Consider the following 22,380-nt stretch of genomic DNA (forward strand, 5'->3'; position numbering starts at 1 on the left):
TTTTCAGGAGGGGCTAAACACACTTTCAAAGCCAGAATTCACTAGAACAAAATCTATATTTTTTTTTTCCTTTACCAGATGAAGAAAGACTTGAGAATTTTAACCGTCTTGCAAAATTAGAGAAGATAAAGCCTTGGTCTGCGTTGCTGACACCGGAAAGAGTTGTGTACAAAGCAACCTGGTTAAAATTCCAGCCAGTGGAGCCCCAGCCTTTCTGCACCTCTATATCTAGCAAGCTGTCAAAGGTTGCCAATTAAAACAGACTGAATTATTAAATTATTTAAGAACCTGCTGATTAATTATTGCTTCTCAAGTACTTTTGAGCTAAAGTTGGTATGCATGAACTTTCTTAGGAATATATTATTTTCTCATTTTTAGTCAGACTTTTCATGCCAATTAATATGGTTAAAGCATCTCCCTCTCCCTCGAAATTAAAACCTCGACAGATAGTACAAGCACGAATCTAGTCTGAATGACAGACTAAGCTCTTCTTTGAGTTCCCTTATGATTTCGAGCTCTCTGAAAAAATGACAAGAAAGCTGGGTGGTATCACCTGATCTAACTCACTTACAAGCTGCAAAAAGCTTCTTTCTGTCTTTCAGAATAGGACCCTTGCCTTTGAAATACTGGGTTTTTCAATGCTTATTCCATACCCAAGATAGCAAATACTTTGCTTTTACATATGTATTTATTTAAAATATATTTTCATATATTTCCATGTTATTATAGAATACACAATGTTATTGTAGAATAACATAATACTATATCATTCTATATAAAATAGTACATATAGTCTTATATTAAAATAATTATATAAATTATAGGATATTATTATGTTATATAAGAATAAAATATGATGGTATATTTTTATATATAAAATAATGTATTATATAAAGTATGTAAACTAATATATAAATAATACATTTAAGCAAATATATATAATACGTAAATAATATATTTTACATATATTTTTCAGGAAGAAATTTTCCTGACTGCTCTGCTGAAGACTCCTTACCTTCATTCATTTTTGGCAAATACAGCAAACAATATGTACTTGAAACCCTAATTATCTGAGATATACACCATGAACAGACTTTAACCCAGTTCAGTTAGCAGGTGACAAAACATCTGTTTCTAGTTTTCATGCAAGTGCTTCAATTATAAATATTGTCATCCCAGAAGCTCAAGGTTAGGTATATGAAGCAACAAAACTAAAGTAAAAGTTCACCTGGCATTCCTCCGACTCTTCGGCAGTCACTGGAAGAATAGAAGGCTTTGCTGGTAATTTCAGTTCATATGACATTATACTCCACCTAAAAGAAATTAACAGCTTTTAAGTTTCCAGATGATTAGTTTTATCTTTTCTCCAACATACCAACAAAAAGAAAATGCAGTGTCACCGTGATTATTAAAAAAAAACCCAAACATGTTAATTTTTAATTGTATGCTAACTGAATGTGGGTGAAATAATTGAGACAAATCATAATAATTGGTTTTATTGCTCTAGATTTTTTGTTAGTGATTTGATGAGCCTTCTTTGTGAGCAAGTCATGGGACACTGAATGCAGGCAACAAAGACTTTCTAGCAAAACATTCACAGTAGGAAAGAATCCGTGCAAACTAATTGCAGAAGTCAAAGGAAAATATATGTGTTTCTAGAGAAAAAGCTCCAAAGTAATGTTAGCTTTTCATCTCAACCAGGGGAAGGAGGCGTGAGAACAAAGCAAATGGTGAAGTATCTTCATTGACATATATGTATTTTTTTTCCCCATGGGAAAGGACAGTACTCTACAGCATAGATAGTAGGACACCACTAATAGCAACATCCTTCAAAGCCTGCTTTCAAGAACAAGTAATCACTGCAGATGGCCTTAGGAGCAAGACTATAGAAATTACAGCAAAAAATGACACTGAGCTCTTTTCAGTACAGAAAAAGACAAACATGATTCAATCTACAAATCTTTCAGAATGTCCAGGCCAACAATTATTTCTAAGGATCAGTAACAAGCATTTCTCTATATACTTTCCCATAAAATGATCAAGTATTCCGCAGAAAAGCTTACCATAAAAGAGGACTTGTTTCTCTAATTTTAAAAAACCTAAAATAAAATCCTCTTTGATCACATTCCAGTGTTTGTAACTAGAGCAAGAACAGAAACACCCATGAGAGAAAGGAATAGAGTAAGAAATAACTCCTCTCAAAAACAGTGTTACACCTTCATTGGAATGACATGACCGCCACCTTCTCTGACTTGCTTTAAATTGGGATTGCTCCTTTGGTTTATGGATGGAAACCACACAGAACAAGGAGTGGGAAGATCTCTTGGTTTTGACTAAGAAAATGCCTCCAATAAAAATATTAGTAGTGGATCAAGCCAAAGATCCACTTAGCCCAGCATCTTGTCCACAGCTGATGCCCCAGGAAATTATATGGAGGGTGAAAGCACACGATGAGAGTTCTCCCCACATCCAAGGACAGAGCACTCAGGTGTTTCCTAAATAAATATGCTACCTTTAATGGTATTTAATAGTGTGCATGGAATCTGTAGAACCACCCTAAATGGTTTTGAATCCATACAATTTCTTAATGTTTACAACTTCTTGTGCGAGACAGTCATGCAGCTTTATCAGTTATGCAATAAACCGTCTCCTTTGTTCATCTTTGGACAACACACTTCCTAGATTCATCAACCGCTCTCCCCTCTGACTCTTCAGTTTAAAAAGGATGTTGAAGAACTGGCCCCATTACTATCTCAGCTTCCCTTACGATTATAATCTGCACTCTAAAAACCAAAACCACTGAACATTCAAGTCTCTAGGATGGATTTTGGCCATCAGAAACCCAGATGAATACAATTTGAATCGCATGGTAAATCATGTACATGCACATTTAGGTTTACCTGTCTAACATTTTCGTGCTGGCTCGTTCTAGTTTCTCCAAAATCTGAGGAAGTTGTGTATCATCATCACAGGATCCTCCCCAACCAAGGACACGAGCAAGGTCATTTCCAGTACCAAGGGGTAACACTCCTAGCTGACACTGAAACACAACACAGGAGCAAATCTACTATTGAAAACTAGAAAGAAAAAGTACAAACTATTACAAATGCTTGTTATTTCAAGCCACAAATGTTAATCATACAGCTGATGTCTAAAGCTTGTAAATCAAATTGCATAATCCCGTTTACACCAGTGAAAATTTTCCTTTAAGAGTAACTACTGAGTTTGGCCCATATCTACATATATGACAAAGAACCAAGTCAAGGAAAAGCCAGGGTACAAAATTAAGTCCAGTAACTATAGTCAAGGGAAGTAAGTACACACACTTGCCTGTTTGTGCAAGCTGAGCTTATCAATTTCTGACAAGACCCAACCCACGCTTCCATCACCACCACAGACAAGAATCCTGAAGTTGTCAAACTTCTGAAATAACCGCAAACTGCAGAGAAAACACAGCCTGTTAGGACCAGTTACGTCCAGTAGCAAGAGAGCAGTTATATCATTAGCAACCAGTACATGAAAATATGGTGCACGGCACCTTTATGGTGGTTCTTTTACTGCTCTGGGGTAGGTAGATACAACCAATTACTTAATAAACCTATCTGCATCCCATCTATTGCTGTATATCCCATTTATACTGACATTTCTGATAAATAACATGCCAAGTTTTACTTAAAAAATTCCCCTTGATATTGTTTTCAGGATTTTATTAATATTATTATTTTTATTAATATTTTAAAAATATTTCTAAGCTATGAAATTGCAACTGCTCTATGCTTCCCACTTCAGCAAGAAGGACAAGGCACCATGGGGAATTTTTCACACGAGGAGGCTGAGACACAACAACAGGATGTGCTCCACGATATGGGTGGACTTTTGCCAACACGTGACTAACCAAATGCAAGGACAATTGGAGGCATTTATTACACATAAGGTGATCACAACAATGTAAGACAAATAATACTAGTTTTTCATATTAAATCCTTAAAGCTGTATCCTGCTTTCACTTCCTACGGCTCTTCCTCCTGTTCTCTTTACTTTTAACACCTACAGGATACAACACTTGGGCAGTACAGAAAAGGAGGACAAGAGAGACAGAGCAAGCACAAAGGTGAGACACAGAGGAAAGGGGAATGAGATGTGAAAAAACAGCCAAGAGGTAAAAGCAACAGGGATTTAAACTTAAAAAAAAATATTGGAAAGTAGAAACTCTTAAAATAATAAAAATAAAGATGTTTCATTTTAATGCATGTTATTTTCCAGAATATGTATAATCTCAGAACTATTTCTAAAAAGCAATACATTAAGATAATAAATTTTTGAAGCATTTATGTTTTTTCTAAAGAAAATAACGTCACTTATATACAACAAATAACGTCACTTGTATATGATAGGCAGATACCTATTCAGAACAAAAGATGCAGATATTTAAAGAAAAAAATATTGATACCAGAACAATTTCTCCTACCCTGAGAAAAGAGAGAAAACCCTCTAGAAATACAGTTCTCAAAGACTGCAACTCTGCTTTTTAGATCAACTAGAAAAAAGAAGACATCAGCTCGACCTGATAGAATAATTGCTAAGGACCTCTCTTTAGGAAACTGAGAAAAATACGGAAAAGCAACCAACCTGACCTATGGTTACTGTGCAAGACCAAAGCGAGCCTCCTGAACCGTGCCACTGGGAGCTACAACTACATGAAGGAAGAGAACTTGCAAAAAGACAGACATATTTTTTCAGACTGCCCTCTCTCAAAAATTTTCTCTCCAACTGAGATGAACCTTCTTTACTTTTATCCGTCATTATAATTACATCTGTTTCATTATATTTGTATTATTTGACCACTGTTTGAACTGAATATTTGTGCATTCAGTTCATCTACATTTTTATCACACAAGCATAATTCTGCATCTTTAAGAATACAAAAACTAGTGTTTCTGGTTGCTGTAACTGATATTAACAGGCCGTTTAACTACAATGCTAAACCTGAGAGGGATTACGTTAGGCAGCAGAAAAATATGCATAAATTTAATGTTTATGACTGTGCAAAAATGCTTGGGTTGTAGCTGCTGCAAATTTCATCCCTATGTCTCCAATAATAAACCCTTAGATTTCGTAGAATGCCTGACAGCTTTAATAGTGTTCTTGCTCCAGATTTTCCTGACCATTTGCACATGTGGCCTAAACTATATTTTGAATGTAGTTTTCAGATGACAGAAGTTTTAGTGTACTTGTTCATCACCCACTGCAGACTCCCCTGCTGACATTTGTGTTCAGAATTCAAAAAGATACAGAGTACATTTAGACAGAAGATTTATTGCATAGCTATTCACAAGAAAGTCACAGGAATATCTGAATTACACATATGAAATGGAAGAAAAGCACCTGGGCAACTGTGCATAAAAGCCCTGATTCAGGAAAGCAACTAGACATTTCTAATGGTTTTGAACCTTACGCCAGTTAATAGAAATCAAAGCTAGCCGAAAAGCCACAAAACACTTGGGCTGATAGGTTTTGGTTCTGAAATTTCAAGTGAGTTTTTCTAAAATGAAAATATTATCCTACAATCCCTTCACCCACCGGAATTCATCCTGAAATTCTGTTATCTATTAGACTTTGATTAGGATGTCACAGTAGATATTGGTGATAGAACTATAGCAATGAGGGGACAACACAACACTATACTTTGCACTGAAATCCCTTGCGGAAAGGATTGCTCAAGATTTCCAAGGTCATTACCCTAAGTGAGGTCCTCCATTCATTAAATCGAACACCTGAGCTGGATTTAACGACTGTTTGAATCGACGAAGAAACTTTACTCCCTGATTGTCTCCACTCTTTGAGTTAACAAAAACTAAAAGAGGACTGGCACAGGATGGCGGGCATGTGGCTTTCCAGAAACCTGTAACATAGTTAGAAAGAATGAAATAAATAAGGCTTTCTAATATGAACAACACAAAAAGAAATCATGGGAAAGAGGAAGAAAGGGATGAAGAACAAAAGGAGTACATTTTATCATGCATAATGTAAATGCTAAACTGAATATTAGCCCTACAAGGAAAACATAATTGCTCAAGATTTACCAGTTCATTTTTTTCTTTCCGGCATTTTTCAGTGCCCAGATTTAGTAAAATCCTGAAGACAATAGCTTTATGGTTTTTCCACAGTGAAAAGGTTTATTAACCTTTTAGAATACTTCTCATCTTCACAGATTATCATGTAATTAAATATATATTTCAGTTTGGTGTTCGTTTTTTATTCTGATTTTTCTTTAACCTTACTGGGTTGAACTGGATCAGCCATGTTTGTATGAGCTTTCTAAGGGTACTTACAGACTTTAAATGTTACTATACTCAGTTGCTCCCAGGTGAGACTTTGCATGAGAACTTTTTTCTCAGACTGAAGTAATACTATTAATTATAATAGATTCATTGTACAACAGACCTTCAGCTGTGATCCAAAGCTTGTTAAAGTCAGTGCAGGTCTTAACTAATTACAGCAGGCTTTCTGTAAGGCCCTTAGTAGGTAATACTAATGGACGCTGGTGTCACTAACACGATCAGTCTATGGAAGTACTGGTTTCTCAGCAACACTTCAAAATCAGATATCACAGCTATAGGTTTTGACATTTGTCTCAGGCAATATTAAAATGACTGTGTTGTTTTCAATTACTAAAAAAAAATAGTAAAGCTACAAATAAAAAATTGGCATTGAAGGATGCCAATTTAATTCCACATTATCATAAAGTATAATTTAAAATAAGGTTTGATTCATTTATTTAAATGCTAAGAAAAATAATTTCACATATGAAACAATCTTCCTAATATGAATAATAAATAGCAGCATGACGTCCTGGTCTAAGACACCACATCGCAAGTAAACAGAGTGAATATACAGCATAAACAATCACTTTTACTAACATCATACAAGAAAATTAATTAAATTGTGTTAAGGTTGTCGGTCTATATTTGCCATCAACACAAACTACAAAATTAAAGCAGTCAGATTTCATGATACTCCTTATTAAATCCACTCTCTGCCTTTAAGTGCAGTCTCCCGCTGCTCACGCATCTGTATTCTGAGCCACCAAAGAGCACCTCTGAGTTTTGAATATTTGCTGGGTTTTTATCTGTGAGTTGCAGGATTCTTACACTGCTTATATTTAAAATAAATTTAGAGAAGCTATGGAAGCAATTCCTATCTTTAGCCTAATAAAGTAACCGTTGGATCTGAGCCGTTCAGCTAGCTTCCCCCTGCATAAAGCAGTTATCCAAAATTTGAGAACTCACAGAATGAGTGATGCATGCCAGACGGGCATCAGCCCACTTAATCTAAGAGCTCCGGTCGTTCACTTGAAAAGTTTCCAAGGGTCATAAACAAAACAGGAGAAAATTTCTAGTGGGGGAACTTTCAAAAACATTTTTAAAATCATGTTGGTTAAATAATCCTCTAAAAAGCTACATGGAAAATTACACTTTTATCTAAATATGAAGACCGCATTCACCTGCTCAGCAGAAGGATTTTAGCTTTGATTAGTTATACAGATCTCATTAGGCACTGCAAGTCCAGAGCTACAACTGAACACGCTACAATACTACGTACCATCAGAGTCTATACTGTTTAGTGCTGTTGGAGGTATGATCGATACCTTACATTGGCCAAGTGGACATTTACGAGAATATAGATCTTTACAGGCAGTGTGAACCTACAAAAGAAACAAAAAATTATTTCCCTACAGTGGAATTTCATGGTGAAATTATAACTGGTACAGTATCTATGTAACAAAAATGGACCAATAAATAACATTTGGGTGTAGAGGGAAGAGGAGCAAGACTGGAAAAAAACCATGAGTATTCAACCACAAAGGCCTGTTACTTATTCCACAAAACATAAGCTTGGAGTACTTCAACTTCAGCTACCCCTACAGCAGATATGAATCATCCTTCCAAGGGAATCACTTACCTCATCCACGAGCAAGGGAGGACCAAGTTCCCGGCAGCAGCACCTGTGCTGGGGGCAGCAGGCACACTGTGCACGTGCACATGCAAAGCAATAGGTCTGTACTTGCCTGGTCCACCTGGCTGTTCTGGAAGATGTATCTTCACTAAAGCTAGCGCACCTACCAAGCCAGACCAACCTGCCAAAGGTGGGTCCCATAAACTAGGTGTTGTAGAAGTCTATTCCATAGTTATGGAAAAATAGGCACATCTAGGGTGCTGCACTTCACCTAAAAATTTCCCACTGCCTACACATAGAGCATCGGACATCTATATACCAAATGCTGCAACAATAAAATACTGCTGACTTTCCGGTTCTACACCCTAGCATACCACACTCATCTTTTTAGACAAGTTAAAAAGATTAACAGGAAACCATATTGTGGGGAGACAGCAATAGCACATTGCAGAATTTCAATCAGCAACCTACAGAGTGCCCTGAGGAAGAGAACGTCAAGATTTTGCAGTAAAAAAAATATTACTACATTAAGATTACTAAATATTAATATTACTAATGTTACTAAAATATTATTACAGCAATATCTACAATAAAGGACACAAGAAAGTAACTTGATTATCAGGCATAAGGAACAGGCTTCTGAACCATCAATTATCAGTTAGGAGAAGGCAGAGGAAACACATTGGATGACAACAGCTATTAAAGAGAAGCTGCATCTGTGGGCGTATTAAAAATTAGCTGAAGCAAGTTGGACAGTAATGAGAAATTATGAACATCAGAGAGACCAGAGTTTGCACAAACTGCCTGCTCCTACTTAATCCAAAAGCACAGTTATGAAATGACAAAAAAGAAATAATGGTGAGCAATAAAGCTGGCAAAAGCCTGGACGCTTGGACGTGGTTCATTGCACCTACCATAGCTTTACACCAAAGGCACTTCCAATCTTGCAGGCGTAACACACTGCCACAAGTCTTGTCGCAGACTGCGCATTTGGCACTGACAGGCAGATTACCCTCTAACCACTGATGAGGCATAGCTATCTGTGAATAAGTAGGCATAAAAGTTAAATATTCAGAAATAGAAATTAGAGGCTTTTGTCTCTCAAACATAGCTGGATTTAAACTATTTCCCACAGTTCTACCCTTTCATTGAAGAAGCAGGAACGGCTGACCAGGAGAAGTGACGCCAACGCTCGCAAGGCAACAGCTATGAATGTGGACTATGGTGGCGTTTCATTTGCTATGCAGAAAATGTGACAGCTGAAGAAGGGACACATCTCATTCAACCACCCGTGGCATTAGGGTAGCAACTAACCACAAAACAACAGGGCAGTTAAATCTAGACACTCCGTAATACAAATAAGTACCCAATCACTTAATGTTGTCTATGTGACACAAACCAATTAAAATAAATATAATTCAGAAGAACAGGCAGGGCAGCAGAATACCTCTGTTGCTTTATGTACCCCCTCACCATGGCTGGTAAGTCCCAGCTCTATAAAGCAGTCCCTAAATGCAGTGCAAAGCTTTACTCAGTGCACTCTTTGTCCCATTAATACCATGGGCAGCTCAGGACATGCATAGGTGTGCAAATTAGTACTAACCTTCTAGGAATAAGTTTCATACCAGTGGCACATGCATAGTTGTGCTCATAAAAATAACCCATCTACCACAATAAACCTCTGAAAAGCTTTTGTCATTTCTCCTGCTAATTTTAAAACTCCTGCTTTCATCTGTAAGAAATCCCCCACACGTCAGTGAATTCTGAACAGGTTTCCTGGGGAACAGCTATTTGTAAGGGGGACACAAAATAGACTGCCAAAACAGCACGGTAACAGTAAAAAACACCAGCTTTGCTTAAGAGCAGTAGGAACTTCTGGGAGCAATTCTCTGGCTTCAGAGTTTCCCTGCATGTGGCCTTTAAAATTTTGTAACACGGCTACAATCTAGTGCCCACAGATAATAAACTTGTCTTGTGAGATAGGAAAGTAACTGTTGTTCTAAATACCACGTTAATCTTTGAAAAGTGGTCAGGAATATAGCCACCTACCATTAACTTCAGTGGGTCACATGGCAATATTTCTATGCTTAGCCTTTTTTATTTTTTTTCCCATAAAGAAGAAACAGCTTTGGAAAATACTGTAAATATGAATAGTACTTACACCATCTTCATCTTCAATGATGTCTTTTCCAATTGAGGCTAATGTAGTCCATTTGCAGTTATTTGTGGCTCGGACAGCACATCTTTTATGTGCTTTAAACTTACACACTGGAAGACACACAGAAGCACGTATACTATGTTATTTATTGTATTTCAGTGATACATAGCTTTCAAAAAATTAAACACATATTCCATAAAATAGCCAAGTACACGTCACTTAGTGTCACACACATGTCACAACCCAACTAAAAGAAAATTCAGCTCATAATCACTCCAGCTTTAACTCTCTAAACTGGGTTTAACTGCTTAGCTGTAGCCCATGTGAAGTGTGTCCTGAAATCCACATCGGTCCCTGTTTTTTCAAGTGCAATGCAAGGTACTAAGGTACAAATATATCTTTAACTGCATTTTTGCCTTTTCCATTCCTGCAGTGACACAACTCAGATTCCTGGTTTAAATTTGCAAGAAGTGATGGGAGAGTGTTTCACAGAAGTATTTCGCTTCGGGAGCTCTGTTTCTTTGCTTAAAGGATCCCTTTTGAGCACCATACTATGCCTGTTTTCCCAGAATCTGAGAAAGTGAAGGGTTAGGTGATGATATATTTATTCAGGATACTGGTGGTTACAATATTTTCCAAGAGGTTACATTAAGTGAGGAAAAGCCTGACTTCTTACTGGATTATTTATTAAAAATCTACTTTGGAATACTCAGCACAAGTGTGTAGTACAGGCAGACATTTTGACAATCTAATAACTATTTGTATTTTGTTCAACTCAATTAATATGACTAGTTAATTATATCATATTAGACCAAACAGACTGACTCACCCAACTGTGGGTATTTCTGTTACTGGAAGTGCATGACATAATTCTATTTAGAGTGCATTATATAAATTATTTTGGCAAAGACCATTAAAGGTTTATGAGGACTAGCCAGCAAACCAGAAGTAGTAGCCTCTTCTCAAACAAATATTTGACAGGAAATTATCAAAGCTTTGGCGCATCACTTGTCCACCATTAAACAACATTAAGCCACTGTACAAAAGGTCTTATGAATCATAAATTTCTCATTTTAATTCCACTGATCCATTGCCAGATCAATTTAAAAAGTGAATTGAGACTATGTAAGCAACATCTGAGTTCGAGAGCAATCCCCTCTGTTCTGGGAGATGTGTGAAAGTATATGCTCAGCTCAAAGAAACAGAAGGAAACAGAAAAAGAGAAGTTTTTTTGCTTTTACAGTAACTCCCTCATCATTTCGAAAAGCAGCATTCATAGACCCAAAGTGTGCAAATGTCCCATATTCCCCAACTAACAGGGTAGGCTTGCATTTCAGAAGAGTTCAGCATCATACTGTGTGTTTGGCAACCTGAGCTGGTTCCAAGCATCTAAACAAGTCAGCTCTCAGAAGCACAGAAATAAAGGCTGCATTTTCAAGTGATAGGCCTTGAACAGTTTGGCCACTTGAATGTTCTGCAGAAGATATGCCACTGAATTCAGCTTCCTACTCATAAATGATACTCATTTGTCTTTGCCACACAGATCAAAATACAACAAACCAGGGATGAGGGGCAATAGGAAATCCCAAATTATGAAAGTGTAACAAAGTAAGCAAATTTTCAAATCCTATTGAGTTACGATTCAGTCAGATCTCAGCACCCTGATTCAACTTCTGCTCTCTCAACAAGGAAAAGACAAATTCAAACCCAGGATCTGAAGAGCTGCAGCCAGCCACATCATGGATGGCAAGTGACAGCTAATGTTTGCTTTGTGGGCACAGTATATAACTTACCAAATCTCAGATCAGACTTTCTGTAGGTCACCCCCCTGCAACCCCAATATCATAAAACAATTTCTGTTACTCTGAGCATTAAACATTACCATAACCAATGACCTTAAGACTCAGATATAACTTTCAAGCAAAACACATAGCAGTACAGAAGAGAAGCTATAGAAAGGAAAAATTTGAATCAAATCTCAGCCTTAGTTACCACTACCCCCTAATTTTTTTTTGTCTCAGATGACACTACATCCCATTCATGAATCTGTCTGATATCTGAAATCTTTTGGAAACATACAGACATACTGCTAGACATCAATTGCCATTACTTCGTCAATGAAAGTTAAAAAATGAGAAAAGGAAAAATTTAGCGAAACCAAATCTAGAATATTCACAGAATGTTATTTTAATAAATTTTAGTTTCTTGTGTAAATGTTTCGAGCTCGAATATGAAGCAGATCTCTCACAAAGCCAAACAAGAGAACCACTTGATTAGCAAACAGCTGTCACAGTGGTACCAACATCTGCTGCCAGACACAGAGATTAAATCTAGAGCTATTATTATCTATAATGAAGAAAAGTCAACATTACTGGATGTTATCGTAGGATCTCTTGCACTGACAATATACACCTCTATTATAGAACACTTCTGTCTCAAAGGCCTTTCATTCTAACCACCCGTCAATTAATTCAACTACATTGGCAGGACACTCAATTTTTTCTCCCCCAAACTTACCACTCTACCACCTATTTTACGGTGAGTTTTCTCTTCTGTGTTCTTCAAAGAACAACTGGCTCAGAGTGTTCATTTCCAACTTGAAAGGTCAAAGCCAAAGTTTCAAAACTGATCTAAAGATCCCTGAACTGGTATCTATAGTTTAAGTTGTCAAGATGTAAAGATTTGTATTCAGGTATTCCAAGAAACCTGCTGGTTTGATTCCAAGAATACCACCACATGACAGATAGACAAGCCACAGTGAAAACTGAGTGACTGACACGAAAACAGCAAGCTAACTTCACTCAAATTTGAATCTTGTGCCTATGTTATAAAGGACAAACTTCAGCAGTTTCTTGGTAGTTTTTATTATTTTCACCCAAATAAATAACTAGTTAATTTAATACTACAGAGTGCTAAAAGAATACTCATATTACTAAGTCAAGTACTACAAGGTTATTTATGCAATTTAACTTTGCAATAAGGCTTTGCAATATAGCTTCCATATGCAGGTGTAAAGTCTTCAGTTGTACAATAACATGTTTTTGAGAATAGGACCCTCATTCACTGTGTGCAGTGGATGGTTCTTGATAAATATGCAGCTGTGCCATACATCATCATAATAATTTTCATAATTTTCAACAAATAGTTGCCATATTTACCAAAAGCTAATTAAATACTGCTTTTTAGACACCAATACTAATGTTTTCCTGGATCATCATCATCATTATTATAGTATTACTTTTATTCTCAGTACTACTACAAGTAAGAGCTTTTTTTTCAATACTGTATATCTTCAAAGTATCAGTGACTTCAGAACAGCTTTAACTGATTTCTGCAGTTATAGAAAGTCAGCATTTCTGTGATACAACACACAACTACTAATTTGATCAAAAAATCTTATTTAAGTCATTTCCCCAGGATTACAGAGGGGCACAATGTGATACAAAGTCAAAGAACAGAGTTTTCTATTACTCCTGAATTCTTTAACAATGAACATCCCTTCTCTTCCTGACCACTTCATTCACTGTTCGCTCTCCAACCTGTGCAGAAAATGTGGCAAAAATCCTGGAGACAATGGCTATCCAAGTAGTACACGTACGATATACCCTGTGCAGTGGGTAAGAAGAACAGGGGTCTGTGGGCAAAAAACCCCAATCACAATGAAAAAAGACCAAGTGCACAAAGAGCATTTGCAGAGGCCATTTAATCCCAGTATTTTCTTATTGCTTGTCTTCACAGTCCTGAAGCGTCCTTTCAATATTGTTTGTTTGTGCAATTCATCACAGGAGAAAGCATCTCATTTAAACTGCAATCTCCAGGTTATTAGGTATATTTTATATTCAATAATCAAGATTCAGTCATGATAATGAAAGCACTATATGAAGAAATACATCTGTGAGAATAATCATAAAGGCAGCATTCCACTGGCAATGACTTGGATAGAAACGTGGTGTTAATACAGAGTAATTGAGGCTAGAGAGCTTTGAAAGGGTTTCTGTAGATAACAATCTATAGTTCTTTAGGTTTCTTTGCCTGAACATTGCATGTATCCCTGTGTTTACCTGACAGCTTCTTAGGCTTAGAATCCTGAGCATACAGCAAGCTAAACTCTGAATAAAAGAAACATTTCAGGAGCATAAAGAAAAAAAAGCCTTACTTGATTCAGGTAGTTGGGAGTCATTTCCAAAGCAAGGCAAAAAAAAAAAAAAAAAGAATTTCTCTGTCCTAGTAAAGACTGTCGATGAATGTTGCAAAGATCACTCCTTTAGAGCTAGTTAGAGCAACATAACACACAGACAGCATTTGAAAAATAATTTATCTTTTGTGAAGATACAAACGAAGGAACAAGTGGGAGGAATACCACTGCATCTCAAAGGAGTGTATGATTAAATTTCTTAAAAGTCAATTTATTTTTTGAGCAGTAGAAAGAATGAAGCCTGCTTTGGTATGAACTTACATCTTCAGTTTGATATACATATCAATTCTTTGACTTCTAAAAAGACACAAGTTCACACTACAGTCTTCTCCCTAGCAAAGGTATTATATATTCTCTTTTCCTACACTGGCTTCCACAAAACCTACAGGAGTATCTTCAGGGTGGCCTGCAATTAATTTGGTCAACCTTTGCTGAAGGCTACTGGGAGGAAAGGTGTAGAAGGCACCCATCTTATCTCCAAAAGAAATGAGGCTTGGTGTGTAGTCAGGCTGAAAAAAAGTTGTGTAGCACTGCTAGAGACCACCAGGTCTAAGAGAATAAAATATGACAGGCCTGATCTTCTACAGTATCATAAGCTGCAAAATATCAGCAATGGGATTTATTTTTATTTCTACCTACAGTTAAAAGTGAAGTATCAGACCACAAAGAGTACAAAGACTCTAAGCTACTTTCAAGATAACTTGGTGTGCCAGTAACCCAAACCACTGAGAGGAAGAAGAGCTCCAATATCTCTTGAGAAGAAGCCACTCACGCTTCTCAATACAAGAGATAATAGAGTAGCCTGGGATCAATGACCACACAAATAACTGAATTTAGTATAGATATAAATGGATTCCCAGTGTAAAGCAGTGCTGGAGGTTTCAGATGCCAGGCATGAATATTTAAACAGGTTTTTTAAAGATGTAATGAGAAGAAGTAGCACAGAACATGTCTGGGGAATCTTAAGACTCCATACTTCCTCCATCATGTCCTCAAACTGTATATTGCTATCACAGGGTAAGTCAAAAAAATAGATGGTGAAATGCATAAGAAGTGCACATGGCAGAAGCAAGTAAATATGAACTCAGTCACACAGGAATTTCAGAGAAAGAAGTAGTATCAAACCAAAATACACTTCTAGCTGAAGAAATTAAGGATGGTTAACATGGGTTTTTACAGGTATACAGAACTGGGGACAAAGTATGAGTATTCCAGTAAGAGAGTCAACCGTCAAATGATTTAGATTAGATGCATAATTAAAGTTCTGCTTTTATTTTAAAATATACTTTAAAAAAATAAAATAGATATAAACAAGTAGCTAAGAAGTAAGAGGAGGTAAACTTATTAATAGGTAAAGGAATACCATAGTATCTAAATATAAACCAATCCAGGTCACATTTATGAAACTGTAGACCAGTGAAAGCAAATCCAAACTACCATCACAAGCCATTTGTAAAAACTGCTGAAGATCAGCTGGCATCAGATATGAGGAAAAATGTAGGATTAGTTCATAATAAGTTATGCATAAAGGTGACCAAATCCAGATCTGGAAATTAAGGAAACTTCCCTAATGTGAAGTTAATGCCAACACCTTGGAAATTAAAACCATACTTAAAAGCAAAGTAAGACCCCGAAAAACCAGAAAACTATGAACTACAACCATTAACACTGGTAAGCTTACAAGAATAATTCTTGCTAAACAGCCTTTTAAAACTGCTATATTAACTTATGAAAGGATAAATTCTTTATGAAAGGAAAGAAGTCTTTCCTTTCCTTGAGCAAATATACACCGAAGCAATACAACTGCATTTTAGTTAAGCACATGATACTTCCATCTGCCAATGTCAGACATTGAAAATACCATAATTGCCTTAAAACTGTCCAAACGACTTATACACAGTGGAAAACATACACCAGAGAATCTGGAAGTAACTATGCTACTTCTAACTTCTGTGAAATGGGTTCATCCCGTTCCTTGGCAACTGCACCATTAGCTACATTAAAAGCATGGATAATTCAGTACAGTGGGTTAATGTTTCCTTTGTAAGATTTCCTTAATCCTCATTATTATGCTTAGACCTCAAGTATTACAACAGCATCAATAACAGAAATATATTTGCACTTGGGTAACATGCATCCAAAAAAACCCAAGTTTTGAATGGTGTAACTAACTCTTTTCTGGACACTTAGATGTTTTGCTAATTAAATACCTCTACATTTCATATATATCATAAGGTCACACGGATGCTTTGTTTTCTGCTGGATTCTAACACAAGCAGACTTGTTACCACTTTTTCACAGAAAGTACAGCAGAAAATAAATAAGCTGTTTCAGGTTCATTATAAGTAGTTGTGAAACATCACTTCTCCAGATAAGCTTAATGCTGAGGTCTTAGCCACACCTCCTTTTTCATTCTGGATTTCATCTGTTGAACCATCAAAATGCAAAGGCACCTACATTTCTACCCCCTCACTGCCTAAGAAAATTTTTAAAGCAATAAATCTGTTCTCATCTGTCCTCCCTGTACTGCAGGATCAGGCAGTAGCAACAGAGCAACCAAGAATTGGAGGGAAGAGGTCATAGCACTGAAGAGAGTCTTAAGGATTTTTATAGATTTTGGGCAGAAACTACCATTATGATTTTTTTCCTGGGGAATGCTATTTCTGCAAACCAGTAAGACCATTTTGTTTCACATTTTTGATGGGCAAATCAAATATATCCTATCTTTTCCTGCAAACTGTCCACCCAGCACATTCCAAACTGGTCACTGCAGGAGAAGGAACTGTTTAATGAGATGGGTAAGAAAAAGGCACCTGGAGCACAAATAAGGTGAGCCAGATCATTAGCAGTCCCTCTGCCCAAAAGAAAGTCACTAGTGAATAGATTTCTCCCTTCAGCCTTTTTTCTTACTCATTGTTTTCAGAATCATTACTCGTCTTAAACTTTCAGCCATTTGCCTACATATACAACATTATAAACAGAGGAAAGAAAGCATTTATTTTACCTTCACAAGACAGGCCGTGAGAAGTGACTCCAGAGAGGCTCTCTCTACACACATTACAGAAGGTAGGTCGGGCATGGGAGCAGGCGTACCAGTTATGCATCCCTGAGAAATGTTCCACATTAAACTGTGCGGTCTAGTAAAGGAGAAGTTAAGACAAATTTGCAAGTACAGAACACAGCTACAGTGACTGAAATTACCTATGGTTCCACATTACAAGGGATGACAATGCAATGTTCACCAAAAGTATTTTCCAAAGGGTATTTAGTCTGATCTCCCTCCAAACTTCTAAACAGAAGTGTCATAACAAGCTCTTGTTTTGCTAGGAAAGGTCTTAACATGAAGCTTCACTCTGACATTAGACACACTTTTCCTACCAAGGAGGGTGAATACTCCAGTTCTGTGTCCTGTAGCTTGATCTGTTGGGCTAGAACAGGTTGCACCGTGAGGGATGTCAACTTACCTCATAGTGTTCTCTGGACTGAACAGACTTCAGAGAGCTTATCCAGTCCTCCATTTCTTTTCTGTTCTCAGCACACAATATTAGCCTCCTAAATGGAGTGATTATCTGAAAAAGATAACGCATTCTGATCAATCCAGATAGTAAAAATCACGATAGACTATAATATTTAATATACTCTTCCCTGCGAGATGATGCAAAAGGAAGACACACCCTAGATCACAAGATATTAAACGCTTAAAAATATTTTCTTTAATAACTACCAACAGTGAAGGAGTTTGCTTTTCTTCTTTCAGTTCCCAAGATTCGAATCAGGCTTCAGGATAGGGTTTTACAGTCTATATTGATCATTTCTCCTTCTCAGCTCTTTGTCTACGCACTGAGATTTAAATACGCAAATGGAAGGCACTGAAACTGCTAAAACAACCACTCTGGAAATTACTAATTGACTAAGATTGCAATCCCATTTCATAACAGTGCTACAGCAACTGCAAGGTCCATTCCAATTGCTAGAGGCAAAAACATATCAAAATCAAAAGCATGGAAGTCCTAAAACAACAACGAAAGCTTTCATTATATTTCTCTATCTTGTATATTGATACTAAATTTACAAAAATTTAAATATACACAAATTTAAAACACAACTTTCTTTATAAAATTCAGTATAGGAACACATACAAATATTTATAAAAAGACAATGAAAACAAAAGCAAACAGCTGAAATCATATCCTACTAAGGATGGTTGAATGAATTCCTGGAACAAGTTGGTGCTGGGGAGCTTTCAGTGGTCTGGAGTTAGATTCTAGAAATCTGAAAATGCTGTATCTAGGAGGTTCAGAGTATAAGCTGTTTTCCCCTCTCCCTCACCAGTAGAAAAATAATTAAAATAACAGGAAGGCACTAGAAACTATCAGCTAACTCCCACTGAAATTATTTTGAGCACTGCACTAAAATAGACGAAGCAGTTACTTACATAGCAAAGAAATTAAAACAAAATAAGTACACAAAATTAAAGGGAAGTTATTTGTTTTGTTGTAGGAAGTCTGAAAAATAAAATTAAATCCTTTATCAGTCTTATGAGTAAATCTATTGCAGTTTGCACCACCCACGCTTGCAAACTACTTAAGTAAAAATAAGAAAGGACCACCAAAAAATGATGGCTCTGAGTATTGTTTTAAATGCTACAGGCTAGATATTGTAACATTTGCACAATATTAGTAAACACTTATCTACAGCTGCATTTACTTACCCAAGCTCTGCTGTAAATAGTCTCTAGCTTTGATTTGTCCTATCCACTTCTTCATTAAACTGAGCTGCACTTTAACATATCTCAGAGACAGTGTAACTGAAGTGCAGCAAGCTGCAAGTCACATGGAGGGGAGGCAAAAGCTCTGTGGGCTTGCCTCTATTTTTTTTTTTTTTGCGCCTTTTTTTTACGTGCTCACTCCACATGGAATGGAATGGAATAGTTTCTCTGTTTTCTATTTCCTTCAATCTTGCTTAAGCTTTTTAATAAGGTTTATTAGTAGCTCTCTGCAGCTCTTCCTAAAGAACAGTTAATGCAAAGAGCAATGCTCCTCTCATTAGTTTGGAGCCAAACAGACGCTTTATTACTTCAAAATGTTTTTCTAGGCCAGGTCATCAAATGAAGCCCAGAAAAGCCATTAAATCATAATATAACCCTGGCTCCAACAACAATCAGCATTTTTCTGGAATTTCCAGGTTTCAGTGGACTCAGAAATCTTATTTGGCAAATACTCCCACCAGATTATTTCCTATTATATAGCATGTGATTATAATACAGATTAAGTAAGGACAAGTCCACCCAAAACTCTGCACTTTGTGTCCGTCCTTCCCCCATGCTCATTACTGATGCTAACCTGTAACCAGATGTTGTGAAATGCCATTAAGCAACAACAGCTGAATTTACTGCAGAAGAATCATGCCAATCTTGATCTTTTCAAGTAATATTTATTTATATTATTAATGTCTTTAATACCAATTGCAGAAATCCCCTGTGCATCCCTCCCAGAACCAAGGCCATCGTTCAGTTGCTCTCACACAGTTATCTAGTGCCAATGGAGATGCCCTTTGGTATACAAAGCATCGTCATGGGACAGGTAAATGTGACAGAGAACCATAGCGCCCAGAACAGCAGCTCTAAATAATCCAGGTGGGACACCAAAGGTCATCTCACAAGGTACTACACACTCATGTATGGGCAACCACATGATGTCACCAAACATTGCTAACTAATGCATGTAAACATACCAGAAATTCCTATATCCCAACTTCTTATTAAACTCAGAGCATAATAAATTTAATAAAGTTCAGAGCATTTCAACAGTCTAAAAGTTAAATTATATACTGATAATCAAATGAATGTAGGATCAATTATTATTAGTGCTACAAATATAAAGTGGAAAGTTGGAAGACATACATATGCCCAGGTGCCCAAGAAGAACAACAGCATCCTAGCTCGTATGAGGAATAGCGTGGCCAGCAGGAGTAGGGAAGTGATCGTGCCCCTGTAATCGGCACTGGTGAGGCCACACCTCGAATACTGTGTTCAGTTTTGGGCCCCTCACTACAAGAAGGACACTGAGCTGCTGGAGCGTGTCCAGAGAAGGGCAACAAAGCTGGTGAAGGGTCTGGAGAACAAGTCTTAAGAGGAGCAGTTGAGGGAGCTGGGGCTGTTTAGTCTGGAGGAGGCTGAGGGGGGAGACCTTATTGCTCTCTACAACCACCTGAAAGGAGGTTGTAGCAAGGGGGGTGTTGATTTCTTCTCCCAAATTACTAGTGATAGGACAAGAGGAAATGGCCTCAAACTGCATCAGGGGAGATTTAGATTGGATATTAGGAAAAATTTATTTACTGAAAGAGTGGTCAGGCATTGGAAGAGGCTGCCCAGAGAGGTGGTGGAGTCGCCATCCCTGGAGGTGTTCAAAAAACATGTAGATGTGGCCCTTCAGGGCATGGTTTAGGAGACATGATAGTGTTGGGTTGACTTGATGATCCTAGCGGTCTTTTCCAACCTTAATAATTCTATGATTCTATGATTCATATTTGTAAACACAGCATCTGTAACTTCATGGTTAAACTACATATTCTCTTTGACTTACATATTTTTAACAACAAGATTCAAAAAAGTATATGGTAAAATGAAAAAAGATAGAATTCATTATATGCAAAAATATTGACAATACTTGGAGCTTTTCCTTACAAAAAAGATAAACTAAGCAGTCTGTTTAGGTTCTCATCTATTTCAGTCTATAAAATCATGGAGAAGATGTACTCCTGTTATTTATTAGATATTTCACATAACTTAAGAACTCGGGGAACCAAGGAAATTATAAACAAAAAGAAGTGTTTTTTCCCAAACGTAACACATAGTTTATACTTGAAAAGTATTCCCAAAGGATGTGGAGGAGACCAGAAGTATAAATGTCTAAAAAGGTATTTGACAAATTTACCACCAATAGATGCATCATATACTAAAAAACAGAATATCCGAAACCTTCAACTTCGCAAGACCTCAAAATCCAACAGTGAGTTAATGTTGAGAAGTTACCCAAGAGAAAGAATCACTGTACATGCTCTGCTGCTTATACTCCTTTCTTGAGTACCTGCTACTGCCATTATACTACTTTGATTCAGTATGGTTTTATGAGCTTCACGGTAACTCAGTATAGCTGTTCTTGCTTGCCCTAGACTGTGAATTACTTCCTCTACCTTCTTCTTTGCATTTACGCAGAAGGCATGGTTTCTTATGGATGCTTACAGAAAGTTACAATTAACTAGCTTAAGTGGAATGTTCAGAGTGCATTCATTAAAGACAGTTGAACCGTACGCTGACATAATCATAATTAAAATTGATTTCATTGTCTTTACAACTATTTTCCAGCCATGTAAATTTGAATTCTACTAGTAATCTGATCTCATTGCACGTAGTCATATTCAAAGTCCTGTATCTTTCTTCTACCAGCCAAAGTCGGTATCTTTTCTTCTACTACATATTACCTTTTTTTAAATTAATGCTCTCTGCCCCAAATATTATTCCTTGTATATCACTCTGAATATGCTAAGCTCTCAACAGACAAGAAGAAATTGTATAATACAAAGCAAGTGTCACAGGAACCACTGGAAGACCATTGAGGTAACATAAGAATAAGAAAACTCTTAAATCTTGGAGGAACTCGGGTGCTAATGGTTCACACGCTGACAAAGCAGGAGACAAATCAAGAAGGATGAAGAGAGACAAAAGGCCTTAAAAATAAATCAATCAAACGGATTTAATTTAGAAGATTATGTTACTTTGAAAATTTTCACTGTTGTCAAGTAGCCAGGAAGAAGTCATTGCTGATTTTAGAAGAGAGAGTTATCAAAGCCAGATACTGCAGTATATTGGAAAGTAATGAAATTGAGGTATTGGGAATAAAAACTGCTTTTAATGCAGTAGGCACAGGGAAAGAGTGATCATATACAGTCTTAAAAGTTAAAGGCAAGCAACAGAAGTCCTAAAAGATCATAGGGAATGAAGAATGTCTGGATAGGAAGACAAATGGCCCATTACTGTGATAATGCTCATGGTCTGTAAAGAAATATAGGG

The 22,380-nt window shown here is 36.8% G+C and overlaps 1 protein-coding gene across 2 annotated transcripts in view; it reads right to left on the bottom strand.

Moving 5' to 3' along the window:
- DGKH (diacylglycerol kinase eta) overlaps positions 1-22,380 on the bottom strand; it is a 166,254-nt gene that overhangs the window by 37,721 nt on the left and 106,153 nt on the right. For both annotated transcript variants that reach the window (XM_075087944.1, XM_075087934.1), the window contains exons 5-13: positions 17,774-17,878; positions 17,314-17,446; positions 10,118-10,224; positions 8,871-8,996; positions 7,603-7,705; positions 5,740-5,902; positions 3,331-3,439; positions 2,901-3,040; positions 1,229-1,313 (exon numbers count right to left, since the gene is read on the bottom strand). In XM_075087944.1, coding sequence (XP_074944045.1) covers positions 1,229-1,313; positions 2,901-3,040; positions 3,331-3,439; positions 5,740-5,902; positions 7,603-7,705; positions 8,871-8,996; positions 10,118-10,224; positions 17,314-17,446; positions 17,774-17,878 — 1,071 coding nt within the window. The remainder of the gene's footprint in view (positions 1-1,228; positions 1,314-2,900; positions 3,041-3,330; positions 3,440-5,739; positions 5,903-7,602; positions 7,706-8,870; positions 8,997-10,117; positions 10,225-17,313; positions 17,447-17,773; positions 17,879-22,380) is intronic.

This window comes from Phalacrocorax aristotelis, chromosome 1 (assembly GCF_949628215.1).
Source record: "Phalacrocorax aristotelis chromosome 1, bGulAri2.1, whole genome shotgun sequence".
Taxonomy (NCBI): Eukaryota; Metazoa; Chordata; class Aves; order Suliformes; family Phalacrocoracidae; genus Phalacrocorax; species Phalacrocorax aristotelis.